This window comes from Caretta caretta, chromosome 2, assembly GCF_965140235.1.
Source record: "Caretta caretta isolate rCarCar2 chromosome 2, rCarCar1.hap1, whole genome shotgun sequence".
Taxonomy (NCBI): domain Eukaryota; kingdom Metazoa; phylum Chordata; order Testudines; family Cheloniidae; genus Caretta; species Caretta caretta.
Window position 1 is genome coordinate 169,060,211 of NC_134207.1, and position 19,257 is coordinate 169,079,467.

At 40.9% G+C, this 19,257-nt stretch overlaps 1 protein-coding gene across 5 annotated transcripts in view; it reads left to right on the forward strand.

Annotated features, from left to right (window-relative positions):
* Positions 1 to 19,257, forward strand: part of TNS3 (tensin 3) — a 343,736-nt gene that overhangs the window by 101,012 nt on the left and 223,467 nt on the right. For all 5 annotated transcript variants that reach the window (XM_048839218.2, XM_048839219.2, XM_048839220.2 and 2 more), the window contains one exon: positions 16,678 to 16,715. In XM_048839218.2, the coding sequence (XP_048695175.2) occupies positions 16,678 to 16,715 (38 nt within the window). The remainder of the gene's footprint in view (positions 1 to 16,677; positions 16,716 to 19,257) is intronic.

A 19,257-nucleotide genomic window follows, 5' to 3' on the forward strand; every position in this document is an offset into this window, starting at 1 on the left:
TGAAGTTCAGACCATTAAGATCTCTTCCTTAAAATAATCGCCTCTGTTCATTACTAATAACAAGTTCAGAAATGTAGGTAAAAAAATGGGTAAGTCTGTCCTTCAAATCTTACAGCAATGCTAGTGTCTGCAATGCATCGGGGTATAACTGCAAACTTATAAGCTGATCCCATTTGAATGGACCCAAAATGCACAATCTCCAGGTGTGACTCATATGGGAAATAGGTGAACTCAGTGCAGTCCTAAAGTATGCCATTCACTGCATATCATAGTACCTTGTGTGACCAATGTGAGAGAGAGCCACAAAACAGGCTTCAGATGTCTTTGGTTAAAAGCCACATTTGCTTTTACAGATGGCTTTTAAAACAAAAATAGAAAAGGGCAATTTATTGGAGAAAACAGTAATCCAGAGGAAACAAAGCATAACAGAATGATCCTCCCAAAGCTCAAATAGGAGGTGTGAAATGTGTAAGCCTCCTGGAAGTGATGCTGCAGGGTCTGTACCACACATACCTGGGGGCTGAAGGAAGCTTCAGAGACTAGGTTGAGACCACAAACTCAGTTTCACTTATGACCCATGCAGGATCTGAACTCAGGTTTAAAGAGGTGAAAGACTAGAGTGCTAGCTAAGCTTCTTGACATTGCAAATGGCATTAAAGAAGAGGGTCCTTGAAATATGGTCCAGACACACATACCTCAGTAGGTCCTTGGAGGACAAACTCACTTTATAGCAACATCAGGCCTGTTCAGTTAGAGGAACGCTATTTAAAAAATAACCCCCAGTTCTATGCTGGATTAAGATCGAATCATCTCACACAAGACAGAAGTCATTACATCACAGCCATTTACTATTTTTTATATTCAATAGTTTTTATATTCAATCATACAATGAGAACATCATCATAATTCCAAAAAAAACCCCAAACCTTAATATTCTGTTACATCAACATCCATGTGGAATACAAAATAAAACTGAGATTTTCAAAGGAGCCTAAGGGAATTAGGTGCCCAAATCACATTGCAAATTTAGAAGGAGGTGGAGCGGGGAAGAGGTTGCTAAAACCTTTGGGCTCATTTGAAAGTCAACGCCTAAAACTCTACCAGCACTTTGTTCCTCTCACAGGAAGCACATGGATCTAGATGAGGAGAACAAATCTCTGCCCATGTAATAATAATGTCATAATAGTTTTCTCTGAACTTAATTCTCTGAATGCTGTAGATGTGGGAACACAATTATTATGTTTACCTCAGTAGTAGCAAATAAAAAAATTACGCTAGCGGCGAAGTCCACCCACAATAAAGCACAAATATTTGGTTATGGGTGGAGTGTTATGGCTGGGAGGGTAAAATCTACACCCAACTCAAGTCCAAGTTGCAGGGTAGCTGCATAGCCTCCCCACAGCCGCTATTCCAGAATGTGGGTTGAAATAGTGCCGTTAGCCCCTCCACATCCTGTTATGGGATCACTGGCTCATGTAAACGGTCCCTCTCTCCCTAACTGCTCCCAAAGCCGCCTTCAGCACTTGCTAGCGGAGGTCTGAATGGGATATACAGGCACTCCTGTCTGAGTGCTCTGTTAGAGCACCTCTCTACCCATTATATTAGTCTTAAGTGGTGCGCAGGGCCTTATGCTGGCCCTGTGCATCGAGTTCAATAGTGTGTGATCTATCGAATACTATCTTTGTTTTTAAATTGGAGTTTAAAAATAGAAAGAGGTCTTGCGCAAAATGAAAAACAAAACAAAAAAAACCCAAAAATGATCCAGGGAGGCAGTGCTGGGGCACAGGAAATGAAGAAGCTGATGTTGCTATTATAGTGACTGTTAGTACTGCAACATCATCAGCATATGACTGATAATTTCTTAAAAATAGAATCCTCATTTTCTGCTATCAAGGTCAAACTTCTGCTCTCTTTCATCATGAGGGGACTCTCATTTTAAACTCAAACATGCCCCTGTCCCACCCAAACTCATTTATCATCTTACTCTTAATGTAAACTATCATTGTAAGGTTCCCGCACACTTATTTTTCATGTCTTTCACTGTTGATCTTTATCTCATGTCACTGCTGCTGTTTAGTTGTAGAGCTGGTTGAAAAAAATCAGCAAAATGAGAGAAACGTTTTCTGATCATCTAGCCAGAAGAAAAAGAAAAGGGAAAAAACACCCACACAAACTGTGCAGGGCTCCCCAGCCCTAGCCCCTTGCTTTAACCCCCCCCCCATGTCCTCCATGTTAAATAAGTTTGTTTATCCTTGTGCCCAGGGGTTACAGTAGGCTAGAATCCACCAGAAATCATTTCTGCCTTCTACAGTAACTGAGCAGGTACATTAGCTTTCCAGCGACTTAAGCCTTGGGAAGTGCAGCATGTTGTTTCTGTACCTCATGACACAAATGTGGTGCAAAAATCATTACACTGGCACACTGACTTTATGGGGCTTCCTGCCCCCGTTGACGTCAATGGCAAAAATCAGTGGAAACAGAATAAGGCTCGTGTATATCATGGAGTTGCTTTAAATCCTACCTGTGCTGGAATATTGCCAAAAGGTGTGTGTGGCTTTTGAGTTCATCTGGACAGTGGGGAGAAAAGTTGTCACACGTTGAGCTGGAAAAATGGTAACTGGATTTTGAAAGTCCCATTTCTGCATTGGAAAGCTGTAAATAGGGACATTTGTCGGAAAAAACAGCGATACTCTTTTTTAACTCAGTTGAAATGTTTGTGACTAAGAGGAACAGAGTGGAAAATGGACATATAGACCCACCACAGCCTTATGTAACTCGGCATATCTCTTGTTGGCACTCAGACTTAGTAGTTACTTATTGGTTTTTTAGAGCTTGTCTTCCTGAAAGTCAGTGGGAAGTGGAAAGAGTCAAAATTGTTTCATATCCTTTTAGTCCATCTGTAGCTGAAAATACTCTTCCAGTTGATATTTTGTTATTGAATGGGAAATAACTGGGCAAACTTCTGCTTTGTCTGAAAGATCTACTTTGTTCTAGTTTCTAATTGCAGGCTTTATTTGCATGTATGAATGCTTTGAGATTTAGCAATACATATACGCACGAATAAATTTTCATTGTGCTTGACAATCCATTTAAAACTAGCAATAACTCTCCAGTAATATTGAGTGGTCATAACAGATAGTGCCATAAAATCATTCTAAAGACAGCCTTGCCTTATAAGAACATAAGAATGGTTTGACTCAGTACAGCCAATGGTCCATCTAGCCCAGTAGCCTGTCTCCTGGTAGTGGCTGGTGCCATATGCTTCAGAGTAGGGTGACCAGATGTCCCAATTTTATAAGGACAGTCTCAATATTCAGGGTTTTGTCTTATATAGGCACCTCTTACCCCTCCCACTTATCCTGATTTTTCACACTTGCTATCTGGTCACCCTACTTCAGAGAGAATGTACAGAACAGGACAGTTTTGTGTGATCCATCCACTGCTGTCCAATCTCAGCTTCTGGCAGTTGGAGATTTAGGAACGCCCAGAGTATGGTGGTGCATCCCTGATCGTCTTGCTACTAGTCACAGATGGACCAATCCTCCATGAGCTTACCTAATTCTTTTTTAACCCTTTTTTGAATTCTAGTTTATGTCAAAATAAATCCTGCAGTGTATGACCTTCACAACAACACCTGGCAACAAGTTCCACAGGCTGACTGTGCATTGTGTGAAGAAGCACTTTCTTATGTTTGTTTTAAACTTGCTGTCTATTAATTTCAGTGGGCGATCCCTAGTTTATGTGTTATGTGAAAGGGTAAATAACACTTGCCTATTCACTTTCTCCACACCATTCACGATTTTATAGACTTCTATCATACCCCTCCCTCGGTTGTCTCTTTTCAAAGCTGAATAGTCCCAGTCTTTTAAACCTCTCCTCATATGGAAGCTGTTCTGTGCCCCTAATCATTTTTGTTGCCCTTCTCTATACATTTTCCAATTCTAATATCTTTTTGGAGATCAGGCACCCAGAACTGCATTCAGTATTCAAGGTGTGGGTGTATCATCAATGTATAAAGTAGCATTGTGAAATTGTTTGTCTTTTTATCTATCCCTTTCCGAATGGTTCTTATCATTCTGTTGGCTTTTTTGACTGCTACTGCACACTGAGCAGATGTTTTCAGAGAACGATCCATGATGACACTAAGATCGCTTTCTTGAGTGGTAACAGCTAATTTAGGCACCATCATTTTGTATATTTAGTTGGGATTATGTTTTCCAATATGCATTACTTTGTATTTATCAACACTGAATTTCATCTGCCCTTTTGTTGCCCAGTCACCCAGTTTTGTGAGATCCCTTTGTAACTGTTTGCAGTCAGCTTTGGATTTAACTATCTTGAGTAATTTTGTATAATCTGCAAATTTTGCCATCTCACTGTTTACCCCTTTTTCCAGAACATTTATGATATGTTGACCAGCCCAGGTCCCAGTATGGATCCCTGAGGGGACTCCACTATTTACCTCTCTCCATTGTGAAAACTGACTGTTTATTTTATCCTTTGTTTCCTATCTTTTAATCTGTTACTGATCCATGAGAAGACCTTCTCTCATCCCATGACTGCTTACTTTACTTAAGATCCTTCGGTGAGGGACCTTGTCAAAGGCTTTCTGAAAGTCCAGGTACACTATCTCAACTGGATCACCATTGTCCATGTGCTTGTTGACTCCCTCAAAGAATTCTAATAGATTGATGAGGCATGATGTCTCTTTACAAAAGCCATGTTGACTCTTCCCCAACATATACATTTTCTCTCTGTGTCAGATAATCCTGTTCTTTACAATTTGCCTGGTACTAAAGTTAGGTTTACTGGTCTGTAATTGCCAGGATCACCTCTGGAGAATTAAAAAAATCTGTTACATAGCTTTCCTCCAGTCATCTGGTACAAAGGATGATTTAAGTGATGGGTTACATACCATAGATAGTAGTTCTGCAGTTTAATATTTGAGTTCCTTCAGAACTCTTGGATGAATACAATCTGGTCCTGGTGACTTATTACTGTTTAATTTATCAGTTTGTTCCCAAACCTCCTCTACTGACACCTCAGTCTGGGACAGTGCCTCAGATTTCTCACCTTCAAGTAAGGCTCAGGTGTGGGGATTGCCCCCACATCCTATGCAGTGAAGACTGATGCAAAGAATTCATTTAGCTTCTCTGCAATGGCCTTGTCTTCCTTGAGTGTTTCTTTTGCACCTTGATTGTCCAGTGGCCCCACTGACTGTTTGGGAAGCTTCCTGCTTCTGATGTACTTAAAGAAAATTGCTGCTCATTTTTCTGTTTATAGCTAGTTGCTCTTCAAATTCTTTCTTGGCCTTAATAGTTAAGGCCTAGATCAGGGATTAGCAACCTTTGGCACATGGCCCATCAGGGAAATCTGCTGGCGGGCCAGGACGGTTTGTTTGCCTGCAGCGTCCACAGGTTCAGCTGATCACAGCTCCCACTGGCTGTCGTTCACCATTCCAGGCCAATGAGGGCTGTGGGAAGTGTCATGGGCCGAGGGATGTGCTGGTTGTCGATTCCCGCAGCCCCCATTGGCCTGGAATGGCAAACCGTAGCCAGTGGGAGCTGCGATTGGCCGAACCTGCGGACGCTGTAGGTAAACAAATCATCCCAGCCCGCCAAGGGATTTCCCTGATGGGCCATGTGCCAAAGGCCTAGATGGTCCCCTTGCCAATCCCTGGCCTAGATGGTCCCCTTCAGCAACACTCATGTAAAGAATCCTTTGTTTGTGATTCTTTCCCTACATCCTTCACAAAAGGGAAGATGAGAATCAGAAACTTCTGTGGCACTGAAGTGGAGTTGCCATTTGCCAGGTACCCCCTTGTGGCTAGAGGTGTTTCCACAGGGCCCTCCCTCTGCTCCCTCTCTTTGGGGACCTTTGGGAGTGTTGTATAGTCTTTCTCAGGGCTATCACCAGCCCTCCCCTGAAACTAGGTCAGTAGCCCAAAGTATAAGAACATAAGGATGGCCATACTGGATCAGACCAAAGGTCCATCTAGCCCAGTATCCTGTCTTCCAACAGAGGCCAATGCCATGTCCCCTAGAGGGAATGAACAGAACAGTTAATGATCAAGTGATCCATCCCCTGTCGCCCATTCCCAGCTTCTGGCAAACAGAGGCTAGGGGCACCATCCCTGCCCATCCTGGCTAACAGCCATTGATGGACCTATCCTCCATGAATTTATCTAGTTCTTTTTTGAACCCTGTTATAATCTTGGCCTTCACAACATCCTCTGGCAAGGAGTTCCATAGGTTGACTGTGCATTGTATGAAAAAATACTTCCTATTGTTTGTTTTAAATCTGATGCCTATTAATTTCATTTGGTGACTCCTAGTTCTTGTGTTATGGGAAGTAGTAAATAGCTCTTCCTTATGTACTTTCTCCATGCCACTCATGATTTTATAGACCTCTATCATACCCTCCCTTAGTCGTCTTTTTTCCAGGCTGAAAAGTCCCAGTCTCATTAATCTCTCCTCATATGGTGGATGCTCCATACCTCTAATCATTTTTGTTGCCCTTTTCTGAACCTTGTCCAATTCCAATATATCTTTTTGAAGATGGGGCAACCACATCTGCATGTAGTATTCAAGATGTGGGCGTACCGTGGATTTATATAGAGGCAACGTAATATTTTCTGTCTTATTATCCATCACTTCCTTAATGATTCCCAACATTCTGTTCGCTTTTTTGACTGCTGCTGCACATTGCGTGGATGTTTTCAGAGAACTATCCACAATGACTCAAAGATCTTTTTTGAGAGGTGGTAGCTAATTTAGACCCCATCATTTTATATGTATAGTTGTGATTATGTTTTCCAATGTGCATTACTTTGCATTTATCAACATTGAATTTCATCCGCCATTTTGTTGCCCAGTCACCCAGTTTGGAGAGTAATTCAAAATCATCCTCAGCGTCCCAGATGCAAGGTCCATCATAGTAAATCCCATCGTTCGTACCCATCTCCATCTCTGTTGTTGTCCATGGAGACTTTATTCTGCTCATTAGAAGCATAGCCTTCTTGCTCAGGTTTTCTTCCTCTGTCCGTGTGCACGCTGTTCTGAGAGGGAAGGCAGTGTATATATTCTCCTCCTCCTGAAAGCTTCCCCTGATTGGCTGGGAGAGAGGGTAGCCCTGCTCCACTCTACACTACAGAGCTCCTGATCCCGGGCCCTTAAAGTGACAGTGTCCTGAGATAGAATCATAGAATATCAGGGTTGGAAGGGACCTCAGGAGGTCATCTAGTCCAAACCCCTGCTCAAAGCAGGACCAGTCCCCAACTAAATCATCCCAGCCAGGGCTTTGTCAAGCCTGACCTTAAAAACCTCTAAGGAAGGAGATTCCACCACCTCCCTAGGTAACCCATTCCAGTGCTTCACCACACTCCTAGTGAAAAAGTTTTTCCTAATATCCAACCTAAACCTCCCCCACTGCAACCATTACTCCTCGCTCTGTCATCTGCTACCCCTGAGAACAGTCTAGATCCATCCTCTTTGGAACCCCCTTTCAGGTAGTTGAAAGCAGCTATCAAATCCCCCCTCATTCTTCTCTTCCGCAGACTAAATAATCCCAGTTCCCTCAGCCTCTCCTCATAAGTCATGTGCTCCAGCCCCCTCATCATTTTTGTTGCCCTTCACTGGACTCTTTCCAAATTTTCCATATCCTTATTGTAGTGTGGGGCCAAAAACTGGATGCAGTACTCCAGATGAAGCTTCATCAATGCCGAATAGAGGGGAATGATCACGTCCCTCGATCTGCTGGCAATGCTCCTACTTATACAGCCCAAAATGCCGTTAGCCTTCTTGGCAACAAGAGATCTTCCCATGCCACTGCCAACTCCTCTCTCTTCCAGTTTCAGCCATTTTCTGACACCAATATCCTGTGCTCGCATCAACATTCTTGGAATGGGCTCTTGTGGGCCCTCCCCTTAGGCTTAATGGGCCAGTACACCCTGTTACAGGCACCATCATACCCCCATCTCTCTGGACTCCACAGATGGTACTCTGCACATCTAGGATCCATCCAGATGGATGGGGTGGAGACTGAGTGGGTCAGGAGAGTTCTCTGCCATTTTGACTTTACAGATTATACCCATGTGACAGCAAGGCATCTTTCCATGCCTAGAGTACTAGACCATTGTGATATCAAAAATAACTCAGAGACTGCACAAATTCTCGATCACTTGGCCCACTTGCCACCCACATGCCCACAACAACATGACCAACACACACAGTAACCCCAAACATGTCTAGCCCCCTCAGAACAGCACACCCCTTTCCTGTGCCAGTCACAACTCCACCCAACTCTCCCAGTAAACACAGTAACACAACTAGTATACACAGTACCACTAAACACATACACACAGCCCGTCACAGCAACACACAGCTCTCATTTGCCACACACACAGAGCAAGAAAAATCTACCAGCACAACACACACACACTCATGCTTACCCTCGCTCATACTTACCATAAAACCATAAACTGTCACATTGACTTTACGAATTACACCTATTTGACACATGGGCTTTCAGCTTCTCGTGTATTGTAAATGACCAAGTTTTTGTTTAATAAGATTTATTGTTACATGTTTCTTTCATGACTTTTCTGAACTTTTATCATAAAGGTTTATAGTGACTAAGCCTCATTGCACAGTCCTAAGTGTGCCAAAACCCCGGTTCGCTTCCACGAAACACTTACCTGAACTGGGCCAAAACAAATGTGATTGTATAGATTAGATTCTCAGAGCTATTGTTTCGGAGATTTTTGGAAGTATAGTAACTAGACTAAATATGGCATGCCGTATACTTCAGTGTCAGTCAGCTAGAGACAATTGTTCTTGGAACTGATGCCAGAATTCTTAAACACAAATTTGGAAAGGCCTGTATTTGACAACAGAGCTGATGTGTGGAATGCAGACCTTCAGCTGTTGAGCTGAGGAACCAAAGCAGTCTTGCTGAGTGTGACATTGATTAAATCTGCTGGACTGCTTCAAACAGATTCATTCCTGCTGACAGTTATCAACTGCGATAATACAAGGAAACAGACGGACCATAGTCTAGAGACGAGTTGGCTGGTATATCACCTGTAATTGGTTCTGAAGAATGTCACGGTTTGGTAAAAACTGCTCGTTGAGTTCTTTTCACTGTAAGTCATATAATATTTTTTACTGTAAATCACGGTCATTTTTGTTTCCTTAACAGCTGATATGCTACGAATATGTTGTATTTGTTAAACATTTTTTTTACATTTTCATGTTTGTCAGACTGAAAAACAAAGGGCCCCTTTACTGTGAGGCATTATTGGCTTTTTGCCACTGAAGTGGTCTAAAAAAGATACCCTCTAGGATTAAGTGGTTACTATCAAGTTAATGAAAAGTCGAGAGATGATTCATGTAACCTGATTGTCTATTTTCTGAGGTATTCATTCTCTTGAAAAGTACTATACATATCATCTAGAACTGTGTTGCATATCTTGCTATACAGATACTCAGAAGGTGTAAGCATCAAGGAAGGGGGAATTCTAGAGGGTGCTGCAAAAGGAGACTCACTAAGCATGATGGGATGAAATTAAGAAAAGGCTCATTTAGGATAATATTGGGAAAGTGAAAGCTTCTTTTGGCTTGGGTTAGTCTCCGAAGGGCAGTGGTAGAACCCACTATTGTTTATGGTGTTTATAGCCAGACTAGACAAAACACTGGAATTGTATCGTAAGGAACAATCTTGCCTTGTCTGGGAGATGGACTGGATAATGTTACAGATGAGACAGACCTCATCATGTGACTCTGCCAGAGCAGCAGCCTCAGCAGTGGAGGAGGAAGGTTTCCTCGCTGTCCCTGGCTTCTCCTACAGGTGCCAGGTCACAAAGTAACTGATTGGAGGCAGCGTGTCTTGGCAGCACCCCATCACCCTGCGCTTCACATAGCCACCTACAACAAGGCTTTAAAAACTCCAGCTCTCCCAGAAGTTTCTGCAGAGTTGCAGGAGCAAAAGAGGCAACTTTGCAATTAAGAAACACTCCCTCCTGTTTCAGAGCCTGCATTTATCCAAATCAGCACTTTGGATTCTGCCAGCTACAGTTTTTGTACGCTGTGTGAATACTAAATCATGTCCACCTGTTCTACCTCCTGGCCTTGAGAGAGACCCTTTCTCTACTCCCTCCCATTCCCCATGCTTACGCTTTGTGTTCCATTCCTTTTTCCTTCTCATCACTAGCCCCCACTCCTAATGTTCCATGGCCCTTCACCCCCATAACAACAACAGAAAACTAAGAAAGAAAAAAAAATCTTTGTTTTCTGTTCTTTCCTTCTTTCTTTTTTTTAGTTGAAAAATCACATAATTTTTTTAAAAAGGAAAAATTTTCAAGAAAATTGTTCATTTTGGATAACGGCCATTTTTCATTGTAATGCATTTTGAACAAAATATTTTGACCAGCTCTATAACTATTTTTTTAAATCTTGAGTCTTGGGTTTATTTTTTATGGTCTTCTTAAAATAGCAATTTAAATGTTGGTGTGAGGCACTTTCTGGGGGTTGATAACTGGCTGTGGGTTTACGGTTCAAGGTGCAGTTTCTCCCAGCCGTTTGCTAATTCCCAGGAAATGTTCCATGTGTGGAGCCTTATTTGTTTTGTTTTGTTTTTTATACCTGCTCCAGCAAGTTTGGTCAGCCCTGCAGTGCTGGCAAAATGTTTGTGTTTTAGCAGAATACTTCCCCAGTGTATGAAATACTAATCTGTACAAGAGGCACTGTCAGCAGTGTCAGAGAAATGCATAATCTGGTTATGTGGCCAAGTGGTTAGCACACACAGCAGTTCCTATTATAATCTCTTCTATTTATTCTTCTTGTGCAAGTCCCTAAGTATCTTTGTGCTTCAGTTTACCCATCTGTAAAATGCAGGTTATGGTTACCATATTACTTCACAAGGACGTAACTGTTTTGGGTTCCTTGAATGAGGATTGCTATAGAAGTGTAGATGGTGGTTATTGTTCTTAGAGATGCCCCTAAACCACAAAATCCAGATCCGAATTTTGCATATTCCCGACTTTATGTGTGTGGATAAAAAGTTTTTAGTCCCCAATGGAGTTAAATTTCAATAATAGATCTGTTTTGGAAATCTGGACCCTCAAGGGCTATGGGGTGTTTATATCTGCACTTCTGCTGTGGGACATATGTGTGCTATTATTACTGGATGTTTCTGATGTGCCATTTAGCACTGACGTGTGCAACAGACATTTTGACTTTCATCCCAGAATGAAACAGAAAGCCTCCTTTCTACCTCAGAACACAAAGGAATGCTTGTTTTGCTCGCAGCATCTGGACAGAGACAGTGATCTCATTCCCAGTGTGTTTATTTTTATCTAGCTTTATTATTATTATTAGTGATATTATACAGTGAGTAAGAGAAAGTAATGAATTACCTTGGGTCTACTACTTAGCAGTACTGCAGTTCAGGTGTGAAGGAGAGCATTTTTGGACTCTGCGGAAAATGAAACTGTCAGGGAAGCTAGACTAAAACAGCTTTACTGTATTGTACGTGTACAGTCCCCATATTTTACCAATAAAATACCTGAAAAAGGAATCGAATGCATTTGAACTAAAAGGCTCCACTTGATTTGTAACATTTGCAAGTTACTTTGGATTGTTTATTCCCTGTTCTTAGTAAATCACGTACTAGTCGAGATAACAGTGATTTATCATGAAGTCTTGACCTGTGTTCTGTGCAGAGTTGGAATGTTACTGGAGTGATTCAGTTTGATGCAATGTTTGTCATAAGCATTTCTGATAGTGATGATGCAAGGCTCAGTCCTGCAGTCTTTACTCAAACTAAACTCCCAGTTCACTTAAGTGGATGTTTATCCTTAGGCTTGGCAGAATTGTGTTTTTAGTTTATGTTTTAATTTTGACAGATAATATCAGTGTTTATATTTAAGCATTTTTCTTGATGTTTATCTGTTTAATTTTTCACAGTTGTGGGAAATTGTGGAGGGACAGATGGTGGGAGGGGAACAATTATTTAATGACAGTAGACATTGAGATTCAAAAAGTTCAAAAATAAACTGTCAACATTGTATATCAAGACTTTAGCTTTAAATCAAGCTCTAATAAGTTCTCAAGCAGCATTTTTCTTACTTTGCCTAACTGTAAATTTTGATGATCATCAATGGAAATATTTGTTACTGGTTTGTGCATGGTGACATTGACATTTATCGATAAAAATCGAATCCTTCGAAACCTATTTATCTTGCATAAGAACTGCAGGTTGTGCCCACAGCCATATATATTGCATGCTATGTAACCTTTGTAATTCGGTAGCACATGAACCAGCTGTGAAACAATTGCAATCATCCTAGAATGAAATATAATTTCATGCTTTACATTTCAAAATACCTTCAACCACTCGGGCTTATTCACAAGCAAAGCAGACAAATAGGCCTTTCTTTGTAACAGCAGGGTTTCCCAGTAGCTTTGTTTCCTTACTGTTTAGTGTTTGGAATTGTCATTTAATGATTGCAGCCTTGCAGAGCCAGGGTATTGTTTGTATAACTGAGCCATATTTTATACTTTTCTTACAGGAGATCTTCAAATGGATTTTAAAAAAAGGACTAGATAATTTGGGAGGGGGGAGTATGACTTTTAACCCCCTATAGTATCAATGCCAATCAAAAGACTCCAAAATTTTAATTCTCACAAATATTTATTCCTCGTACATGGAATTCAAGCTAATCGGTATAGTCGTCCCCAGTGTTAGCAGGCAAGAAAATCAAGTTTCCACTTGTCAAAATTCATCCTCCAGTTGTTTTAGGACTGAATAATTTTTTAATTACTCATATCATTGTTTGCTCCCAGACAAGTGTTGCTGGTAGTCAGGACTGTATATTTCTATGACCTCTACCAAGAGAATAAGAGGTCTCACCTCTTGGGAATGAAGATTTGAGAATCAAGGGCACTCGACACCTGACAAGATCAGATAAGATAACAGATAATTAAGCCTCATCCTACTGAATTTTGATTGATTGATTTATGGCCTTGATGACCATTTCATGTTGAGGGCATCCTGACAAAGAATTAGAAGGTTAGGACTACCAGTTAAGATTTGGCGCTGTATTCCAAACTGATGGAAAATAGAAGAGCAAGTGAAAACTGGAGAACCTCACCGGATTGCACCTTATTAATGCTCATTTGTGATCAGAAACCTTTGATGCTCAATTTAGGAAGTTTGTTTTTATACTACTGTGAAGGTAGGGGCAGGAGACACTAAGTAATTGGGTATGGACTGCAGAAAACTGTAATACTCCGGGTGTATTACTCATTCTGGCTGGATTTGCTGGGAAAGCAACATTAGTTTCAGCCTCAGAGTTAAGAATGTAACACTCTTGAACATTGACTTACTCTGTCTTGACAGTTATTGCAAATGGAACTGTGAGGTATTCAACAACATATTTAATTTACAAAGATATTCTTTTTTAAAAAATTCAGTTGCAGCTTCTCAAAGACTCTCCTTAAACAAAAGGCTGGACATAAAATGAAAATAAATCAAAACTGAACAGTAAATGAAAAGGTACACACAATGCAAACATCATAGAATCATAGACTATCAGGGTTGGAAGGGACCTCAGGAAGTCATCTAGTCCAACCCCCTTCTCAAAGCAGGACCAATCCCCAACTAAATCATCCCAGCCAGGGCTTTGTCAAGCCTGACCTTAAAAACCTCTAAGGAAGGAGATTCCACCACCTCCCTAGGTAACCCATTCCAGTGCTTCACCACACTCCTAGTGAAAAAGTTTTTCCTAATATCCAACCTAAACCTCCCCCACTGCAACTTGAGACCATTACTCCTCGTTCTATCATCTGCTACCCCGGAGAACAGTCTAGATCCATCCTCTTTGGAACCCCTTTCAGGTAGTTGAAAGCAGCTATCAAATCCCCCCTCATTCTTCTCTTCCGCAGACTAAACAATCCCAGTTCCCTCAGCCTCTCCTCATAAGTCATGTGTTCCAATTCCCTAATCATTTTTGTTGCCCTCCACTGGACTCTTTCCAATTTTTCCACATCCTTCTTGTAGTGTGGGGCCCAAAACTGGACACAGTACTCCAGATGAGGCCTCACCAATGTCGAATAGAGGAAAACGATCATGTCCCTCGATCTGCTGGCAATGCCCCTACGTATACATCCCAAAATGCCATTGGTCTTCTTGGCAACAATGGCACACTGTTGACTCATATCCAACTTCTCATCCACTGTAACCCGTAGGTCCTTTTCTGCAGAACTGCTGCCTAGCCATTCGGTCCCTAGTCTGCAGCAGTGCATGGGATTATTCCATCCTAAATGCAGGACTCTGCACTTGTCCTTGTTGAACCTCATCAGATATCTTTTGGCCCAATCCTCTAATTTGTCTAGGTCCCTCTGTATCCTATCCCTACCCTCCAGCGTATCGACCTCTCCTCCTAGTTTAGTGTCATCTGCAAACTTGCTGAGGGTGCAATCCACACCATCCTCCAGATCATTAATGAAGATATTGAACAAAACCAGCCCGAGGACCGACCCTTGGGGCACTCCACTTGATACCGGCTGCCAACTAGACATGGAGCCATTGATCACTACCTGTTGAGCCCGACAATCGAGCCAGCTTTCTATCCACCTTATAGTCCATTCATCCAGCCCATACTTCTTTAACTTGCTGGCAAGAATACTGTGGGAGACTGTGTCAAAAGCTTTGCTAAAGTCAAGGAACAACAGGTCCACTGCTTTCCCCTCATCCACAGAGCCAGTTATCTCATCATAGAAGGCAATTATATTAGTCAGGCATGACTTGCTCTTGGTGAATCCATGCTGACTGTTCTTGATCACTTTCCTCTCCTCTAAGTGCTTCAGAATTGATTCCTTGAGGACCTGCTCCATGATTTTTCCAGGGACTGAGGTGAGGCTGACTCCCTGTAGTTTCCAGGATCCTCCTTCTTTCCTTTTTTAAAGATGGGCACTACATTAGCCTTTTTCCAGTCGTCCGGGACCTCCCCCGATCGCCATGAGTTTTCAAAGATAATGGACAATGGCTCTGCAATCACATCCACCAACTCCTTTAGCACTCTCGGATGCAGCGCATCCGGCCTCATGGACTTGTGCTCGTCCAGCTTTTCTAAATAGTCCCGAACTACTTCTTTCTCCACAGAGGGCTGGTCACCTCCTCCCTATGCTGTGCTGCCCAGTGCAGCAGTGTGGGAGCTGACCTTGTTTGTGAAGACAGAGGCAAAAAAAGCATTGAGTACATTAGCTTTTTCCACATCCTCTGTCACTAGGTTGCCTCCCTCATTCAGTAAGGGGCCCACACTTTCCTTGACTTTCTTCTTGTTGCTAACATACCTGAAGAAACCTTTCTTGTTACTTTTAACATCTCTTGCTAGCTAAAACTCCAGGTGTGATTTGACCTTCCTGATTTCACTCCTGCATGCCCGAGCAGTATTTTTATACTCTTCCCTGGTCATTTGTCCAGTCTTCCACTTCTAGTAAACTTCTTTTTTGTGTTTAAAATCAGCAAGGATTTCACTGTTAAGCCAAGCTGGTCGCCTGCCATATTTACTTTTCTTTCTATACATTGGGATGGTTTGTCCCTGTAACCTCAATAAGGATTCTTTTAAATACAGCCAGCTCTCCTGGACTCCTTTCCCCCTCATATTATTCTCCCAGGGGATCCTGCCCATCAGTTCCTTGAGGTTGTCAAAGTCTGTTTTTCTGAAGTCCAGGGTCTGTATTCTGCTGCTCTCCTTTCTTCCCTGTGTCAGGATCCTGAACTCGACCATCTCATGGTCACTGCCTCCCAGGTTCCCATCCACTTTTGCTTCCCCTACTAATTCTTCCTGGTTTGTGAGCAGCAGGTCAAGAAGATTTCAGGATATATCAGTGAATATTTCTGATTTCAATACTATGGCCTTTCAGTTATTTCAGTGTCTGTCTAGATGCTCTTCCAATTGTCCTTTAAGAAAAATAGTATTTTTATAAATCCCAAACCCACTGTTTTACTACCCAAGTCATCCTGATCTCATCTAGTCTAGTAATTTAATGAGCTGTAAACTTTAAATTCTTACTTGGATGCACTGTTCATAGTATTGTGCAAAGGACTTTCAGTTTTGGATTGTGAAACATATGATCTTACCCTGACTCTCAAGTGACCATGACTGGAAAGTTCTGACTCATTTTGTTCTCTAGACTTGCTGAAGTGACTCACAAATCTTTTAGTGCTTCAGACAATTTGTTAGAAGCAAATTAACATCATTATCCTTGCTGTTTATACCTACTATTTTCATAACACCTCTGGTGTGTGGAGAGCTGTAAAGGCAAGTATCAAGATGATTGGACCCTAACATTAAACCAAAAATATATTATTAAAATAAAAAGACAGAATACATTAAGAGTGCTAGGGGATTACTACAGTTAATGAATCTTTCAGGGCAGGCTGCATAGTTGCACATAAGGATAAACATGCTAAAACGTGGTTGCACTGTTGATACCTGGTTAGGGGTTTATTTGTTATTTGTTTATTGGTATTTTTATTGTAAAGAAATGAAGTAAACCTCGCTATAGAAACTGGGGTTGATGGGCTGTGTGGTAGAAGGCAGCTTTAAAGAGATGTTGGGGGTGGAGGAATTACGAGTATTTTGCTTATGTATTTTCTTTGCTTTTATTTTAGTTTGCAAGTATGCCTGCCACAAGAAATGTGAAGCAAAGGTAAGCACCTTCCAGATATTCATTTCTCTGCTTGATAATAGTCTCCATTTATTTGAATTTTGGTAGACATTTAAGACTATATCAGCTAATCAAAATAAGAGGATTGCTTAACTAGATACTCAGCTGTTAAGAAATAGTTAATCGTTTTCACTTCTGAAAATTCCTTCCTGTTATTTTGTCTTGTATTTGTTGCTTAACAGCTTGATCCCACACCACTGAAATCAGGATTTTTACCTTTGACCTCAATGGGAACAGAATAATGATCTCACTTCATACATCTCCATTTAATTTTAGATGAACTTACATACTATCTTATGGTAGCTTTAGTTTGATCAGAGAGAGATCTTATTAATAATTCTCCCAATGAAGCCAATGAGTATTTTGTCATTTACTTCAAGAGGGTACAGCATCTCATCCTTTATAGTCAAAGCAAGAGTGGTTTCAGTACCTTACTCCTCCCACAAGGGGGCATGGTTATAGTAGAAAACTGCTTTCTAACTTGATTGATTATAAACTACTACACAGTTCCACAGCTAAGGAGGAAACATGCCCAATAAACCAGGTAAAGTCTGCTGTTCTGTATCAAAATGCAGAAGCGATGGGTGCTTTAGAAATGTCAAAGATAGAAATACAGATGAAAAGACAAATAAAAGTTCCATTGGCAACACAAAGATTTGAGTGTAGGAACAGTAGTGAAAGATATTAAGCCTTATTTCCCTCCCCCCACAAGTCAAGTGATAATATCCTGTTTCCATCACTGCCATTTAGTTTATCTCCAAATATATAATGTCACTAGCTTTAATTTTGCTTTCTGCTTTAATCCTGTGCTCATCTTGAAGAGGTTTTTTGGTTTTGTTTTTTTTTTTAATTATTTGATTAAACTAAATATATTCACCCACACTGATGTTTCCAAAGCCCACTGTGAGCTTTTTGTTTCTTTGTTAAATCTGGCACTAAAAGCAGTTGCTGAACGTCAACAGGACATCAAGGCAGCATAATCCAACATGGTTGTAAAAGGGCTGTTTTTCAGTAGTTAGGGGTGGCAGGGGACTAATCTATGACATGTTGGGACAATCTGAGTTTGGAGGGCAAAAAGGGAAAAGAAAAAATGCACACCAAGGTGCCACGTGCTTACATGATCCTACGACGTCTTTGTGTGAGGAGCAAATTAATAATCGACACATTCACCCTTTGGGTTTTCATACAGAGAACACCTGTAAAGATCAAAAACATTATTATTATTTTATTATTACTATGATTGTGGTATAAGGATTTTATGTGTATATAATTATACCTTTGCTCAAAAGTGTTGCTTTAGAAATTTTGCTAAGGGCTAAAACTTGGCATACTGTAAAGTACTATTAAGGTTGTAAGAAACTGACATCTGGAAGGAAATTCACATTTAAGGATGACACTCAGAACTTTCCTTCCCCCCCCCCTCCATTCTTAAGTACATAGCAGGAAAATTTAGATTAAAAAACAGGGTATTACACCATTCTATGTTATGTTCTGCTTTGATGTTTGTAAGCAAGGATATTATTGAACATATTAAAAGTGCTTCATTATTTAGACAGGTCAACATCAGTGACAGATGAAGTTGCCATTTACTGGTATTAATTTGGTTTAACAATACAGTTCTTAAATTTTAGAATTTTTTTTATTATTTCATTGCTGGAGGATTTATGTCATATTAATGCAGTGTTTTCCTGAAGATTATTATTAATGAGAAGTGAATGAAACATCAAATATTTGACTTATTTCCCCTACGGCATGATTTTTAATATGAACTTCCATTTTGCACTTCTCCTTTGCTGCCCTTTTTTTCTTTTTTTTCAGTCTGGTTAGGTTACAGATTAAAATAATTCTGCAAATTGGCCCTGCTAAGACATTTTCACATTTGCAGAGATGTCCTGTAAAATTAATTGCCGTAAGGAAATACAAGATGTACTGAACCACCATTTAGCTAAGGAGGGCTGGGTTAAGTTAGTGCTTGGGGAGTAGACTTTCGGGTATTACAGTAAGTAGTAACAATGATTCAGTAGGTGGCACGTTCCCTTCCGAGTGCTGTGCTGCTGGAGGTGTCATCTTTCAAATAAAAATAGAAAACTGATGTTCTGAATATTCAACATTTTTTCAGATTAATAGGGGAAGTTCTCAAAGGCATACATGGTAGTTAGGTGCCCAACTGTTGTTTGTGCCTTTGGAAATCTCTGCCAGTGTCACATGTTATTCTACAAGAAGTGCAAAGTGTGATTCCTGCTGCTGTTATTTCAAATGAAATAGAAAAGTACAAAAAAATCAGTATTAATATAAGTCTGCAACTAAAATATTATAATTGAGCAACTACACTTTGTAACTTCAGAAGTAGTTGGATTTCAGTGGTGGATAAATGGATCCTTGTCTATACTCTCTGATCCTGCAGATCCTTCTTCCTGAAGACCTCTGTAGGGTTTCATTGACTTCAGTGGGACTCTGCATGAATGTAAGCGTTCACCCGTGAAGATACGATTGCATGATCAGGGTGCATGCCTGGATGCCTGGG